Consider the following 17,931-nt stretch of genomic DNA (forward strand, 5'->3'; position numbering starts at 1 on the left):
CTTGGTCTTTCTTTCTCTTTCTTGTTGGTAGTCATACTATCTCAGAAGCTTCACCTCATTAATGCAAAGAAACTGAAAAAAGAAAACAAAAGATCTAACATGTGATAGAAATTTTTCAGAAAATCTCCTCAGACCAATGCACATTATTTGTTCTATAAAATCTCAATAAATGCTTTACTTTCCTACCTAGGTAATACATATCGTCAAGACAGAAACTACACCTTACACTTACCATACCACCCCTCCCTGTGCCTAATACAATCTTCTAACAAATAGAACAAGTCACCAGTCAGTCTTTGACAAATTATTGGGGAATAAATGATTTTCCGGCTTCCTCCGTGATATTAGGGGTTCTGAACCCTGCTTTCTCTATCATTCTACACATATCTTCTGAAGTGCTTTTTAGCTGGAATGCTTTTTTGTATATCATCATTTCCACTGAAAAGCATAAGAATCTTGTGAAGTTTGTTCTTTTGTTGCTTTATATTATCATAGACTTTAATGTATCCCAGGCAGGCAGTTGACCAATAATGGGAATCTAGATGATATTCAAGTGTTTTCTAAATTTATTTAGAAAAAAGTTTGTAATTCTTAGAGAGTTTGAGGATTTGATTATGTATGCCTTTAAATTTCTAAAGATTTTCATCAAAAGGAGTTCCTTCCAAGTAATAATACAAGTGTTCCTCACTTAATGCTATTAACCTAGCATATTGCTGCAAGGTTAATTTTATTTTCTTCAGATTACCGTTAAAAATCAGATATATATTTCCATGAGGGAAACTTTAAACACATAAGGGTATCAAACTCAGCATGAAGAAAATATATTAAAATTATGCTTTCATAAATCTAGTATAGGTTCTAACAAAAGGAAAAAATAAATTTAAAAAGTGCTGCCAAGCCTTTTGCCCAAGGACAAAAAGTGACAAACCTAGACAAACAACCTTTGTCTTTCAGTGGTACAACAAGGCAATAAACTATCTTTTTAAGGAAGTATTTCAAGGGCACAAGAAATCAATGGCTGAAAGAGATAGGGAAGGAACATTTACTGGGTGCCACCCTATGCTGTCATCCATTGGCTGGGCACTTGATAGCTAAGTATGTCCAAACGTGCTGTTTTTTAAAGACCAACCTGTGTCTCAGCAATTAAGCTTTTTTTTGTTGACACACTGATCTCAAAGGTGATATACTCACCTTTTCCTAGGGTAAGAAGTATTTGAAGACACATGTAGGTCAGCTCTTGGTCTAGGTACCGCTACGGACATATTTCCATGTGCATAGCCTGGGCCATCTTCTCCAGTCTGTAGGTTACACTAATGTTTATCAGTTACATGGTGTATTTACTGGAGTGACCTGAGACAATTAGGAAGTCAAGGCCTGATGAAGGTCTCCTTTTTTTTTCTCCTTAGCAGATTGATAGAATATTCTAGAATATTCCAGCTTTTTTTTGTTGACACACTGATCTCAAAGGTGATATACTCACCTTTTCCTGGGGTAGGAAGTCTTTGAAGACGCATGTTGGTCAGCTCTTGCTTGGTCTAGGTACCATTACAGACATATTTCCTTGTTCATAGCCTGGGCCATCTTCTCCAGTCTGTAGGTTACACTAATGTTTATCAGTTACATGGTGTATTTACTGGAGTGACCTGGGACAACTAGGAAGTAAAGGCCTGATGAAGGTTTTTTTTTCCTCTCCTTAGCAGATTGATAGAATATTTTAGAACACATATACATATGCATACAAATGCACATAAATGTGTGCAAAGGCACAAAGACTATTTTTTGTTTCAAATTCAGTTTTGCAAAGAACTGAATCCTTTTTATAATCAACATCTCTAATATGGTGTGCCATATTAATGTATTTTTTTTTCCTTTTGATCAGGGAATTCTTACAAAATTTGTAACATAGAAACTATTTTCTTTTAAAGGTTTTATTTATTTGACAGAGATAGCAAGAGAGAGAGCAGGAATGAAGAGGAGAGAGAGAAGCAGGCTCCCCACTGAACAGGGAGCCCCACGTGGGGCTTGATCCCAGGACCCTGAGATCATGACCCAGGCTGAAGGCAGATGCTTAACCAACTGAGCCACCCAGGCGCCCCTAGAAACTATTTTCATCTTCTCTTTTATAATAAATAATTTGAGTGACATACACTATTTAGTATTTCTTCAAAATATTATTTTGATATTTGATATTGATAATTATCATTGCTGAATTATTTTTCGTAGTGCATGTAGTTTAGATTCTAGTGAGCTTCTGCAGTTTGTTTATATTAAAATGAGCATTAGTTTGCTGTCCCTTTATTTGAAACACCTAAACTGTATTCATTTTTATGACATACATTTATCTCATGAAAAATTTGTAGAGCAGAGACAATGTGATTGCCCAGGGTTCCACAAGTTCAGTTTGTAATTTGAATTTCATTTTGAATACTGTTCTCCTCTTTGGTTGTGAGACTCCTTAACAGACAAAATCATCTTGATTATATATTTAATATTTTTATTAAGTCAAGGTAAAGCAACAGTCTGTTGATCATATTTAAAGTACACAGTTTAAAACCTGTGAATTCAATAATTCACAGGTTTTAACAGAATCTAAAATTTAAACAGAATCTAAAATTCTGTTTAGATTTTGAGTGATATATCGGTTACTTTATTCTCGCCCACTCCCTAACTCAGTGCACTTGGTAGAGCACTCAGGCACGCACAGGCATCCAAATACAAATAGTGCTCTCTTGGAGAAAATAGAGATGGAGGTTTATATTTTCAATTCCATTCTCATGTTATATTGATGCTTCTGTTCACTTGTGCTTAAATGTAGACTTGATAATATTGATGTTTCCTGTGAGTGGACATTCCTCTAGTGTTGTTATATAATGGCCCGCGTTCTCTGTCCAATTCACGCATCTCCAGCCCTTTCTGATTATGTAAAGAGTAGAGCTGCAGGTGCTCTGTGCCACAGGGGAAAAGACCTGTCCCGAGAGCCGAGAGGCTTGTTTCATGAATGATGTACGTTTGATTACGTCTGATCGAATCACATAGGTCAGGATGTTACAGACAAATGTGCTACTCTTGACAACTTCATAACAGATGCTTCTTTCTCTTTTCTTTTTGTCTCTGGCAGTTACCCGGCTGTATGTGAATTCTTACAGCACAATAATTTGTTATCTATACTCCGAGCCCATGAAGCCCAAGATGCAGGGTGAGCAGTTTTGTGGGTTTATGGAAACCGTGCATTGCCCCGGGTCACAGCTTCCTCGCTTCGTTCGGGCTGTGGAGGATTCCCTGTGCTAGGCTCTCTCCCTGAAGAAATCAGTTCCTAAAATTGTCTTCTGATGACACAGATATGGCAGGGTCCTGGGGAATGAGTGGTCACAAATGTGTGGTAAAGTCCCCTTGAAAGCGCCTTTATGTTTAGCTTGAACAGGTAAGATTTTCAGCCGGCTTTCTTAACTTCTGTGGGTCCGTGTGTTCTCTTTCCTCTCCTGCTCTTCCCACTGTCCAGTAAGTGAGTACATTACTAGCAGCTTTTCAGTCTCGGTTGGTGATGTGAGTGAGAACTACACATAAATATTTAACAGCTACCGTGCGGTGGACTCTTGTTGAAAGAATATCACTCCTGACCCCTGTGAAGTTTTAAAGGACAAAAGCAGAGGCATTTAAATGAGGGAGAAAATTCTATATTCTAACAAATGCACAAGAGGATTTTGTAATACACGGTAAATTTTAAAATTTAGGGTCCAGGGTTACTCTAATATTTACTATAATTGGTAGGCCGATTGTAAGGGCTTAGAAAACTAAGAAACATCCAATGTTCCGTTTGATAGTGCATTAAATCTGCATTAAGGAAGAAAAGGCGTAATGCGTTCTAGGATTTGAAGTCCACTGCCGTTCTCAGGAGGCTCGGAAAGGTATTGTTTGCCTTCAGATGCTTAAACTCGTTCCTCCATATTCTGAGTTTTCTGAAAGGGAGGAACACTTCATATTGCATAACCTGTGTGCTGAAATTAGGAATAGCGATGACCACATTCTGAAGTTAGCCCATATCTGATGATCCTAAGTCAAGGCCCAGCTTATGTTTCTTTCAAAATTAGCTTATTTCAAGCAATAATCAACAGGTATGAACTGATCCAATTCTGTGTACTCAGTGTGTTGTAGCTGAGCTTTGATATAACCTGTCAATAAGCCAACAAGTCAGGTCCTCAAATAATTTTTTTTTCTTTTTTTCCCCCCAACTTCCAAGGCAGTGGTTTCACCATGCTTTTTTGACTAACTGTCCCAACTGAACATTAAGCAGCTTTCTGTTAATCCCACTACAGACTTGTAATCATCTGCTTATTGGAAAATACTTTAAGTTCATCGGTTAAAATCAATTAGCATATTTGTTTGAAAGGAGCATTTGATTGATTAAACTGAAATTATGTCATCTAGTTTCTTTGTTTTCATTTGTTGTCAGGTAAGCCTACATAGCTAATCACCGTTTGTAATTCCAAGATACTAATATTGGGGGTGTTAATTATCTTTTGCATTCTGATTTTTTTTCCACCAGCAGAGTTTAGTCCGATAAGCAAAATAAATACTTCTAGAATAGTTCAAAAGATTCTTGAGCGTATATTTTCTCCTAGGGAAAGTAGTATCGACATATTTGTGAAATTATAAATCTTAAGGTGGCTATTTATCTACCTAAAGGCAGATATTTGAGGTATTTTAAAACCCAACTAAAGTTGGTATGGTTAGTCAGCCAGAAATAATATGACCCAGAATACCCAAGAAATGATAAAATTTTGTTTTGCACTTTATAGGAAATTTTCTAAACTAATATTCCTAAAATCTGTTACATAGAAGTCATGAGATATATTTTCACCTTAATGGAAAAGCGCCAGAGTTTCCTGTATTTTTTGATTATTTGAGGACTAGAGTCCTATTTTTATCTAAGTAGGAGAAAAGTAACTGGCTTATTGGTTTATTTCCAAAGATCTCACAGATGTTCTGTTTCATTACTGATTGATTAAATATTACCCTGCTCAGACAGTAATCTTCAACCTGCAGATGCCAGAAGAGATTGGTAATAAATATAGTTCTAAAATAGAAACACTTTGAACATGTAAAACCCATAGATTTAACTGCACATCTTTTGTAAAGCAAATTGCTTAGTCAAGACCATAACAGAATATTATAAATATTGTAGATAAATTGAATAATCAGCCCAGTTATTAGTGTGAAAGATTTATATATTGCTCTGCTTATTCAGTCTTATGTCAAAAATATTGGTACACTTCTAAAAAACGTGGTAGGTACAAGGATATCTTCATACAAAAAGGGACCTTCTTGTTCTCCATTGCACATGTGGATATGAATTATGATTTTGCCTTGAATTCCACCGTTCCCAGGCCTGTTCAACTTAGGAAAGACCTCTTTGGATATTATCTACCTGATTGTATGTTTTCATGGTTGACCTTGGGAGGAATCCTGTCTGTGTGTAACAGACTTTAGAGAGAAAATTTTGTTTAATGTTAAGTAATTGAGTTGTCTCAGAGTGATAAAACATAACTTGAATATTTTATTTTGAATCTGTAATTTGAATCTGTAATACCATCTCGCCCCCCATAATATCCTGTTGTAACTCATCTTTATTGTGTTTAGGTATCGCATGTACAGGAAAAGCCAAACGACAGGCTTCCCTTCTCTAATTACAATTTTCTCAGCACCAAATTACCTAGATGTATACAATAACAAAGGTAAGTGGTTTTAGATCCCTCTTGCAGTCTTGCCTACCCTGTCTTGAAATGTTTCATTTGGGTTTGGTTTGAATGGTTGAATGGCTTGGTTTGAAGGATTTTTAGTCATTTTTTTTTTCCCTTGGCTTTTTCACGTATTGCTGGATGCAAATTTTGTGATTGTCTTCAGAGTTACAGATTCAGTTGGTCAGATGTGGAGCCCAGGCACTGTTATTGTTTAACTGTTCTGCAGGAGATTCTATGGCAGGATCTATACTGAACTGCTCTGATAGATAGAAGTTTTAAAAGAAATAATAATTGAAAGTAATCCAAAATCACACTTTTTAAAAAGGATGTGGCGGGGCGCCTGGGTGGCTCAGTGGGTTAAGCCGCTGCCTTCGGCTCGGGTCATGATCTCAGGGTCCTGGGATCGAGTCCCGCATCGGGCTCTCTGCTCAGCAGGGGCCTGCTTCCTTCCCTTCCCCTCTCTCTGCCTGCCTCTCTGCCTACTGTGATCTCTTTCTGTCAAATAAATAAATAAAATCTTTAAAAAAAAAAAAAAAAAGGATGTGGCTTTCAATGAGAACAGGGTGATTGTGTATTTTAGGGCTTAGGAGACATGAGCAAAAGCTTTTGCTTCAAATTCAAGTTTAAATTGCATTTATTCAGTACCTACTGTGAGCCAGAGCATGTTCATTTGTTTTTAAAAAAAATTGAATTAAACTTCAAAATAAATATCCTTAGCCCCCACCCTTTTTAGTATGCAGAATGGGTCTCTGTGGATAATTGCTTTGCCCCCCCAGGTCACTCAGTTAGGTAGTAAAGAACTAAAATCAAACCCACGCCTTCTGGTTTAGCATCCTGTCCTTCCTTTATGAAACTCCATACTTGTGTGCCTAAAAAAGACCAGGAAACAAGAGGGCATTGTTTACTGACTCTAGAAAAGAGGGGAGGAGCAAGGGACACATTATCTTCTTTTATCAAGGTAATTTCTGTATTCAGATGACATGGAGTGTTACAGGTGTGACGGAAAGGGGGATAAAATGTGAAAAAGCCATTAACTGGTTGGCATTGGTCTAGATAACATCCCTGCAGCATATCTGAGGGTGAGGGTGGCTTGCTGAGATCCTTGCCTCCCCGCCCCAACACCTCCCCAACACATCTGCATTGTCCTATAGATACCTCACATGGCTGTCGCCACCCCATAGGCCAGAGAGACACACCGGCTGGGTGGGGTGGGATGGTCACACCACACAGTCTCTTACACCGCCATTTTGACTGTGTGGGCCCTCCTCTGTGGCCTTGGAGTGGAGTCACTATCAGAAGGCACTGTGACATTTCTGTCACAGCAATGGATGGCAGGAAGCAAGGGAGAGTTGTCCCCTGTTTCCTAGTTGCCTGATTTCTAGAAGAGGAGCTGTCTTTAGTACTCTGTGGCAAGAAGCATATAAAGTAAAACAAACCGTGTTCTTGGTGTGCCTAGGGCTTATAAGCCAGTTGATGAATTAACACCTTTGGGTGATTTAATATAAATATAAGACACAGTGTCATTAAGTGAAGGTAAGAGAGTTAGCTTAGCTTAACCAACACTGAGTCGGTTGGACAAGGAATCATTTTTCTAGAGTGGTCAGGGAAGGCCTTGTTTAAGGTAAAACATGATCTGGACATTAAAGAATGGTGACCGTTTGATTAGAAAAAGAAAAATAGAATAAAATAAAGTCAATCAATTAATTTTTTTTCTGAATTAATTTTTTTTTCTTTTTTTCTTTTTTTTTTTGTCAAACAAAATCTCAATCTTGAACCCTTTTGTATAAAAGCAGTAAGATTGAATTCCTTGGATTGGCTGTGGGTTTTCATTCCAGAGAATTCCCCAGTGGTACCTAGAAGGCATGTAGGAACCCAGCATGTCCATCTTGCCTGTCCCATCATGATCCTACTATTCCCCAAAAGTATATACGGTCTGAACACTTAGTTTCCTATTTCTTTATGGCATGAAAACATTTTTTTTTCCTATTTCACCTAGTGAAAGGAGCACCCAAAAAAGTAATTTTCTTGACAGAGACCAATTACTAAGTAGCATGGACTATACATATAATTTTTTTTTAATGATTGAAAAAAAGTCAAAACAGTAAGAAAAAAAAAAGAAGAAGAAGAAGAAGATTGGAATTTCACTCCATAAAACAGACTTAAGTTTTTCCTCTCATTATAAGGCTGGGTAGCGGTTTTGCTTGAGACTAATGGCGATTTCTCCCACAGGGTATGCATTGCTTTTTTGTCTATGGTTCTGATTTAACAAGGCACGAACTTAAAAAAAAAAAAAAAAACAATAGACATGAGTGGATTGCAATCTTGGAGCCTTTGTAGTTCTCTTTCTGCGTTCTCTTGTGTTTAGGGTAGATCACAATCTCTCTGGAAGGGGAGAGAAGCATTTCATTTTGGGAACCTTTTCATAAAAGAAAAAATTCTCCTGAGAGAAAAAGATAAACTGATAGGAAGAAGAAAGATATATTCTTCAGTTTGAGCATAATTTCAAAAGACTTTTGTGTAAAGTCTCTGAAGCACTTTAAAGCTATTATACTAACAGTGTGTACAGTATGTGGGAGTGGGAGTCAGTTATTCACGGCTGAAGTGAGGCTATTACTGTATTTGAATAAAATAAATGTTAACGAGAATTGTAAAAGGCAGTGCCAGAAAGCTGGGTTGCAAACTCCTTCAAAATATCATCAATGGAAAGAGAGCAGTGAAGAATCTCTAAGTTAACCGTCTGATTCTTAGAAACAGATGACCATATAAGGCTCTGGAGTTGTGTATAACCCAAGAATTAAAATATGATGCAATTTTTAAGCACCTGCAAATTAAGGCAGCAGCAAGAGCTCTTCAGCTACATGAGACAGTGAGAAAAATGGGTGTATTCTGCCATCTTAAAACGAATCCTAGGTGTGTGATCAGCTTCGTGTTTCAATGTCTATAGGTTGTGATTAGTAGTTCATACTTGCCTTGCAATGAAAAGAGGCTTTCTAAAAGTAATGAGGACTGTGAGTGGCCCTTCCTTACTGTAGCCTACACTGATTCACCCCTCCTCCGGCCTCTGTCTCCTCACTCTGAGGACTCCTGCATCCTGTCTGGGCAGAAGATGGAGCGAGCTTGCGATCACAGCTCTGCAAGGAAACGCCAGCTCATTTACATGTATTGACACGCAGTGACATCTCTGCAAAAGGAGAAAAAAAAAATTTCTTCTGTGAATAATAGATGAAATTACCTTGCAACAAAATGCTGTGCGGTATTAAGATATTATCATCTTTGAATATTTTATGTTGCTATCATTATGCCACCTGTCAGTGGCTTCAGGGAAACTGACAGAAAAACACCCCGTTCTCCTCAGCCTCTTACTTATAGTTTCACTTTGTGACTCGATCTACCTTTATAAACCATCTCACTGCTTCTTCCTGGGTGAACCCTTCGCTTTTAGAGAGCTGCATTATTCCACTCATGGCCCTGTACAAATTGTTCCCTTTCACCACGTCTTTGCCCACATAACTTTTTTTCTATCTTGAATACTTGTCTCCCTCTTCTCTGCCCATCTAAATGGCCTGTTCTCGGACTCCAGTCAGTTTCTAAAGACTTCTCTCTCTCTCTCTCTCTTTTGTATTATTTCTGTATTTATTTTATTAACATATAAAATATTATTTGTTTCGGGGGTACAAGGTCTGTGAATCATCAGTCTGACACAATTGCTAAAGACTTCTGTTGGTAGGCCTTCCCTGAGTTCCCGAAATACCAATCACTTGTCGTTGTATTTATCAATTAATTTTTTTTCTTGTTAGCTCTTCCTGTAGTTAGCATTGCTCTATCTTCCCAATGGATTATAATTAGTTTGAAGTGGGGGCTTTTTGGAGCACGTGATAAAGCCAGGTAGCATGCATTATACATGGTAGGCTATCAACACATTCATTGATTGAAGCGTTTTCTTTCTGGAAATTAAATAGCAAGACAGTGCCCCAAAGGGCCCTCCCAGACCCACAGAGCTGTACCTCGCTTTAAGTTACTGTTGTACCTGGTTATGATACGGAATTAAACATTTGCAAAGCACATTACCCCTTTGAATTGTTTTCCTCCTTTGAATCTGTAGCCCTAAGGGTAAAACAATTTTTATAATTACCCAAACCCACTGAACAGAAGAAAACTACAAGAATGACACATGCACACTGCTTCTGCTAATAATAATAATAATAACAAGAACAACAACAACAATAATAATAATATGCCAGAGAGCCTGGGTGGCTCACTCAGCTAAGCATCTGCCTTTGGCTCAGGTCGTGATCCCAGGGCTCTGAGATTGAGCCCCACATCGGGCTCCCTGCTTAACGGGGAGTCTGCTTCTCCCTCTGCTGCTCCCCCTGCTTATGCTCTCTGTCTGTCAAATAAATAACATCTTCAAAAATAATAATAATAATAATATGCCACCTGTAAAAATGACTTCAATCTCATCCACTCACCACTGCAACAAACCATTACTGATTGCTTAAGTATAGTAAGCACTGTGCTAGGTGCTGCACTAGATTGGCATCTTCCTTCACCCTACTTGGTTTTTTAACTTGGTGGTGAAATAGATGTTAAATAAGGAATTCCATCAATAATGATTCAGACGTACTTGGAAAATACTACAAAGAAAGAAGTGGTATTAAGTGAGAGTGGAAACTAGTCCGTGGAGACCAAATGATAATAATAATAAGTTTAACTGAGGAAGTGACGTGAAAGCAATCTTAAGAGTAAAATCTCTCCATATCGAGAAATAAGAGGCAAATGTGAACTCTGCTTTAGTTTGGCCAAAAATTATAATGAACCTCTGGAAAAATGTGTTTTAAACCTTGATCTCTCTAGCGATATACCTGTGCTTCAGAGTAATCTAAAGGAAATAACACAAGGTTGCCAGTTCCCTGTAGTTTAGATGAGTTTTCATATGAGTGTGTGGGGGGGGGGGCGATGATGGGTGGATGGATATACAATATGGATATAGAGAAATACAAATATACATACCAGGGGTATACACTCAGTTCCAGGAAGAGCTACTGATAGTAAAACTAAGTAATTAAATAAAATGTATTAAATGAAATGTATTTTGGATTTGAGAAGAAAAACCTAAATGGCAACCCCCCTAACTTAGTAATTAAGACCAAAGATTAAAAATGAAGGGGAAGAAAATTAATTCAGTATTAAAGTAGGTTAAGGAAGAGAGATGTGCAAAATTGGGTTTCAAGGATAAGACAAGAAAAGCATCGTATGTTAAAATCCTAACATGAAAAGTCTACCCTTTTTCATGGGAAAAAAAAAATGTGTTATGATGGTTTGGACTTTTAAACTAGGAAAATTGATAGAATTACTTTTAAAAAGCATATTAGCCCTACCAAAACTTGACACAGTCAACATCCTCAAATACTTTCCTTCAAATAGTAGTCATGATCTTCAGAAGTACCATTTATAAATAAAGAGAAAATTTATGGCTTGGCACACTGTCATAAAGGGAGGATTGAATTCCTCCTGTAAGAAACCAAGGGAAGAATCTTTTTTTTTTTTTAATTTTTATATTTATTTGACAGACAGAGATCACAAGTAGGCAGAGAGGCAGGCAGAGAGAAAGGGGGAAAGCAGGCTCCCCACTGAGCAGAGAGCCCGATGCGGGGCCTGATCCCAGGACTCTGGGATCATGACCTGAGCTGAAGGCAGAGGCTTTAACCCACTGAGCCACCCAGGTGCCCCCAAGGGAAGAATCTTATTGGCAGTCATGATGTGGACACATAGGAGCAAATGCAATGTGTCTGAAGTCAGCTCACCTTGGTCCCCTGCTGTCTAGTGTGAGCACTCAAACCTCAGCGACACCATCAATGCCATGGGCTGCCAGCCCTGAGAACCTCATTTCTTTCGTTCTTTTTTCTTTTCTTTTTTTTAAGATTTTATTTATTTGACACAGAGAGAGAGCACAAGCAGGGGGAGCGGCATAGCAGGGAGCCCCTTATAGGACTCAATCCTAGGATCCTGGGATCCCAGGCTCATGACCTAAGCTGTCCAGGTGCCCGGAGAACCTCATTTCTTATCCTAGCATAGTTCTTTCATACCAATACCTTGTTTCAGCTTTTAGGAATTGTGTTCACAAACTTAGTGGTATGTGGCACCTGCCTGGATCAGGAGCCAAATGCAAAACCAACTAGATCCTTATCCTGGGCAAAAAAAGGGAGATGGTTGGGGGCAGGGGAGGGGGCTGTCTCTGGAAAGGAGTAGAATTCATGCCCAGGCAACCCTAAGTTAGAATCGTAGTGTCTTCCTCTATAACATGCCAAAATCTTACTTCCCTACAAAACTGAGTACATTTTATAAGTAGGAAACCATTTCTGTAGAACCTGAGAACCTCTTAACTATGGGAATGACTATGGGAATAAGCTTTAGCTTGACATCAACATTTTTAAAGCATGTTTTAGACCTTTATAACCACAGGCATAAATATGATCATTAGTGCTTTACAAGTTAGGTAAAATTAATCCAGAGATTTTACCCAATGGCCACAATTTTCACAGCTTTAACTTTTCTCCTGCCACCATATCAAATCTAAAGATCCTCTTAATTGGTCCTGAGCGACTGTTTGCTGAGATCACTTTTCTCAATATACGAAATATAAGTATATATACACGGTAGCATTTTGTTATTCAATATTTGCTAGCAACTTGTAGACTATGTGTTTTTCTTGTTGTTACCAATGCAAAACAATAGGTAAAAGAAGTCCCATTGAAAAATAGTAATTCCTTCCTTTATTTAGTAAGCATTTTTATTCTAAAAAAAAGTTTATTCCTTACCAAATGAGTATTGTTTTACACACATTGGAAAAATAATTTCTTTATAATGATTATTAAATCTAGGACAGTCTGTGGACAAATGATATGGAATCTACAACCTCACAGAGGAGCAACATGGAAAACATTAAGAAAACTCTTAGCATTAGCTTTTTGTATTATCAGTATGAGGTAGTAGAAAAGAAATTTATGTAGACATTTAAGGCTGAAGAGAACTTTCAGTTGGGAAGTTTTGACTTCCCCTCTGAGATGAATGGAGTGAGGGGTTTCGGCAGAATGTCCCCTTTTACTGCCTGTTATATCCACGACTCTTTAGTGTGTGAAATTAATCTAACTGTGATTATAATTTCTTATATTATTATCATTATCATTGTCACCTTGACTGCTACAGCTTGGTATATTTTCGTTAAAGTCTTAGGCTGGTAATATATTTAGTAAATGTAAATATTTCCCTTCAGTTGGGATAGCATGTGCACAAATGTTACTTACTTTATTCATGCAACTTGCATATAATAATAATAATGTAATAATAGAACATTTACTTTGTGCCAGACACTGCTCTAATTTTCCGTGTGTAAATGCATTTAATCTTTCAACACTCCATGAATTACATTCTAATCATGATTTTACTGATGAAAATCTAGGGCGCAGAGAGGTTGCACACTTTCGCCAAGGTTCACACAACCTGCAAAAGGATTGAAATTGAAACTTGGCAGCCTGATGCCAGGGCTCGCAAGTTAACCTCTGTCTGTGTTCTTTTAGGTCAGCTTTGTTATCTGCAAGTTTTCAGGGCAGTGTTTGTCCCAATCTCCTGTTCAACTCATGGCTCCATTATGTTGAGGTGACTAACTGTTCTTCAATAAGAAAAGAACAGCTTTTGAAATGAAGTCATTTGTTATCCCTTTAAAATTACATGAATGATATACATTACTAAAAGAATGGGGTATCTCTTATGTTCTTCTCAAATAAATGATTTCTCTCTTTAAAAAGTGTCCCTTAGGTACTTAGACTCTTGCTTTTGTTCATTTAGCTCCATTGCAAAAGTGTCATTGCTGGCGGTCACTTTCTTTTTTTTTTAAAGATTTTATTTATTTATCAGAGAGAGAGAGGGAGAGAGCGAGCACAGGCAGACAGAATGGCAGACAGAGGCAGAGGGAGAAGCAGGCTCCCTGCTGAGCAAGGAGCCCGATGTGGGACTCGATCCCAGGACGCCGGGATCATGACCTGAGCCGAAGGCAGCTGCTTAACCAACTGAGCCACCCAGGCGTCCCAACTGGCGGTCACTTTCTAATTAGATATTTTTGTCCAGTCATCCACTTGCTTACACTGAAGCATTAATGGGACAGAGGATAAAACAGAAAACCCATCAAGATTTAATATTTAAGAATTACCCTGAGTATATGTTTTAATTGAATGCATCCTCAGTATCATTGCAATGACAAATAAACTTCTTGGTTGCGTAGCCATCATTGCTACATAATCACCGATTTTGGCAGTGAAGCAATTGTGGAACTTCCCTAAGTAAGTAGTAACTCACAGGTAATCCCTGCTTCTCAGAGTGTCGCCTATAGAATTAGAGGATTGAGCTCTCGAAGTTATACAAGACCTTAAACAAAGATGAAGACAGGATCTGGATCAATGCTAAATCCTCCCTGCAGGTTCATTGGCAAGTCCTGCTGCCAGTTGAAGGGGATCAGCTGGGGGATGTGTCCTGAGGTGTTGCATTCCGTCTTCTGACAGATGGTTAGAAGATTCTTAGACTGAACTGAAACCTATTTCTCTAGAAATCGAATTCTCTGTAAAGCGTTTAATAGGAGGAAAAACAGGGACAATCTACATAATGCTAAAGACCCAAATCATGGGCGTATCACTTGCTCTTCGTTGTCCGGAAGTTCTAGATCTGCAAGAAACTTGACCTGCCAATGTCAAAAAGTCTGCAGCGATCTTACTTTCCACAGAAAATATCAAAGATATGGGCTTAATATTAACTCAGTGCCAAGGGTATCTTGGAGATAGCAACCTAGAACCATAGCAAGCTCAGGGCTTAATACCAAGTACAAGCTGGAAGGTGAAAAGGGTGTTCTGTGATTGCATACAGATACTGCCAGTATTCCAGGTACCTCCTGCCCAGGTATCCTAGTGCACTAGGAACTTACAAGTGTCGACCACATTGAATGAGAGCAAGGCATAGGCACAGTGCCTTCTAAGGCCATGCCCACTTCTCTAGCAGTTTAAAGCTTCAGCTAAACCTTTTTCTCTCATTTACTATAGTGGCTTAAGCCTTATTTCTAGCATTATAACTATACGTATTAGAACTTAAAGATAAAACTGGTAAAGAACTCATAATTCATTCTTTCCTCTTGGCTTAGCAAAAAATGCCTAAAGTTCTCTATGTGAAATTGTAACGTAGAAAAAATTCACACTGTTTCACTGGACTTGAACTGATTGCAAGGATCAGTTTTTAGCCCAGACTCTCCGGATGTTAGAATTTCGATGTGATTAGGTGGGAATTATAAAATGGCAATGTGATAAACATAGATAGCTATCTCTTCCTTGAAGAATTTGAAACTGCATCAGGATACTTTGTGTCTTTCAGGCGCCAGATATTTTATCTAATCATATATATTATCATGTATATTAATCCCATATATCATTTTATTTGGTCTTCATACCTTGAGAACAACAGAACAGGTCATAATTTTTCCTACTTTACAAGTTTAGAAGGTAAAGCTCAAATCAGGAGAAATATTTGTCCAAGTTCATACAGTTACTTTGTGACAGAGCCAATATTGTTTCTACTCTTGTCTAATTAAGAGACACTTTGGCAATTTTAAAACAGGGCTTAGCCTCCGAAGTGACATACTATCTTTCTTCTGAATTCCAGCATGTCCCCTTCATACTGTTAGTATGTGGTTAGTTACATTTTTAACCTCATGAGAAGTTACATGTTTTATGTTCTGGAAAACTTTGTTTTTACTTTTTCTTTGCCTGCCTGCCTTCTTTCTGTCATTCCTGTCTTTCTCCATCTTGTCCTTCCTTTCTCTCTTTCCCTTCCTTAGACCTTTTCTTTGACCAACATTATTAAGCACCAACCATGTGCCAGGTATGGTGCAAAGCACCGTGAAAGGAAAAAAGTGATCTTGCCTTCTTCATCCCTTCCATCATTTTCCTTTTATTAACTTACCCAAATTCTGTATTTGAATAATGGGCTTCTTCAAAATTTATTAACATAATATTAAAAAGAGAAACACATTATACACACACACAAGTACACACACAATCATAAAATTGACTCATACTATTTCATAGATATATCTGCTACAGTCTCTTTCCTTCACGTACATAGAATACCATCAACCAAGTTTTTTTTTTTTAAGATTTTATTTATTTATTTGACAGAGAGAGATCACAAGTAGGAAGCAGGCTCCCTGCTGAGCAGAGAGCCCGATGTGGGGCTCAATCCCAGGACCCTGAGATCATGACCTGAGCCGAAGGCAGAGGGTTTAACCCTCTGAGCCACCCAGACGCCCCTCATCAACCAAGTTTTATGTAGGACACTTACAGCAAAGTAATAAGGTGCCATGAAGGATGAGTGTACAAGGTAGGAGGAGCAGGTAAGGACTAGATATGTGCATAAGAGGATTATATAGAGTAACACACATGTGCGTATTTTGAAAAATACAAAATCATTAGCTCATAGCTTCAAAGAAATTATATATACCTATTGTTCATATTTATTAATAATAAAGTACTTCAGATTGATTGAAATTCAGTCACTACATGGAAGTTATTGAGAACTTGCCAGTGAGAGACCCTATGTACTAAATCAAGCAATTTAAATACTAAATTTCTCAAGAAACCCAGAATGAAGAATGTCATTAAGACAAAATTACCTAAAAATGAAGACTTAAAATCTGCCTCCATAAATGACTGAACACTCACTTTTGTCATCAGTCTTATGAACTATAGAGTAAAAGTGAGTTATAAGTTGTAGTCCTTGCTCACCAAATACAGCAACCCTCATGAATTAATAAATTTCCCTTAGCCTAGGTCACTAGTAATAATGAAAAGAATCTTTTTAAAACAAAATACACCTGGCAAGTACAGGACATTGAGGGAAAAACAAAAAGGAAATGAGAGTTAGAAGTCAGGTTTCAAAATGTAAGGAATCATAGAAATGGTGTTTATAGATGCTATATGTACTACAAAAACTATACATATATGTCTTCTCAAAATCCTTAAGGAAAATTGGACCTTAAAAAAATAATATTGGGAGGGTATAAGTGAAACAAGACAGGGCCAGGAAAGGAGACAAACCGTAAGAGACTCTTAATCTCAGGAAACAAACTGAGGGTTGCTCAGAGGTTGGGGGGTGGAGGAGCGATAGGGTGGAGGAGGGATAGGGTGGCTGGGTTATGGACATTGGTGACCATATGTGCTATGGTGAGTGCTGTGAATTGTGTAAGACTGATGATTCACAGACCTGTACCCCTGAAGCAAATAATACATTATATGTTAATAAAAGAAAAAGGTAATCTCTATGGGAAAATACAGATTTTTAAAAATGTATGGTATCTCTCCCAGAATCAAAGAAACACTTTCATGCAGCATACAGCAAAATCTTAAAATATTGGCAAAGAACATTGTAAGTATATAGGTATATAGGTACTATCTCAAGAATTTTATCCAAGGGGGGGGGCCTGGGTGGCTCAGTGGGTTAAAGCCTCTACCTTCTCTACCTCTACCTTCAGCTCAGGTCATGGTCCCAGGGTCCTGGGATCGAGCCCCGTATCAGACTCTCTGCTCAGCAGGGAGCCTGTTTCCTCCTCTCTCTCTGCCTGCCTCTCTGCCTACTTGTGATCTCTGTCTGTCAAATAAATAAATAAAATCTTTAAAAAAAAAAAAAAGAATTTTATCCATCAAGACATCCTGTCTCCTTCCGTGATGGTAGGACTTTGCCAAAAGAACTCATTGATGCTAGTTTTCCTGCTGGGGAATCTATAGTCTACAGGTGGCAGAACTGAAATTTTAAAAATAATAATAATTAATTAATTAACTATTAATTCTTGGGTCTATTATGCGTTTTTCCCCCCTTCTTTTTCTGGTTGTTTTATAATGAGTCTAGAGTGCCACCATTTGCCTTTTTCTCATCTTTTCTGTCCCTCTGCCCCATCTTTTGAAGATGGGCGTGGATGGTCATTTAGAGTTAAGGAGAAGGAAAATATTATTAGAATTCATTATTTCCATTCTTTTGACCTCTCCTCTCCTCTATTGAAAATAGCACTAGTGGTGCTGAGAAAGCCTGAGAAGTATGCTGGGAGCATTACATTGCTAATCTAAAGGCTTTCAGAAAAGACGCTTTGTATTCCTCTTGGAAT

At 38.0% G+C, this 17,931-nt stretch overlaps 1 protein-coding gene across 11 annotated transcripts in view; it reads left to right on the forward strand.

Moving 5' to 3' along the window:
• PPP3CA (protein phosphatase 3 catalytic subunit alpha) overlaps positions 1–17,931 on the forward strand; it is a 317,728-nt gene that overhangs the window by 256,312 nt on the left and 43,485 nt on the right. For all 11 annotated transcript variants that reach the window (XM_082729055.1, XM_082729056.1, XM_082729058.1 and 8 more), the window contains 2 exons: positions 3,119–3,196; positions 5,638–5,732. In XM_082729055.1, coding sequence (XP_082585181.1) covers positions 3,119–3,196; positions 5,638–5,732 — 173 coding nt within the window. The remainder of the gene's footprint in view (positions 1–3,118; positions 3,197–5,637; positions 5,733–17,931) is intronic.

The sequence above is a fragment of the Mustela nivalis genome, assembly GCF_964662115.1.
Source record: "Mustela nivalis genome assembly, chromosome: 4".
In the NCBI taxonomy this organism is placed as follows: domain Eukaryota; kingdom Metazoa; phylum Chordata; class Mammalia; order Carnivora; family Mustelidae; genus Mustela; species Mustela nivalis.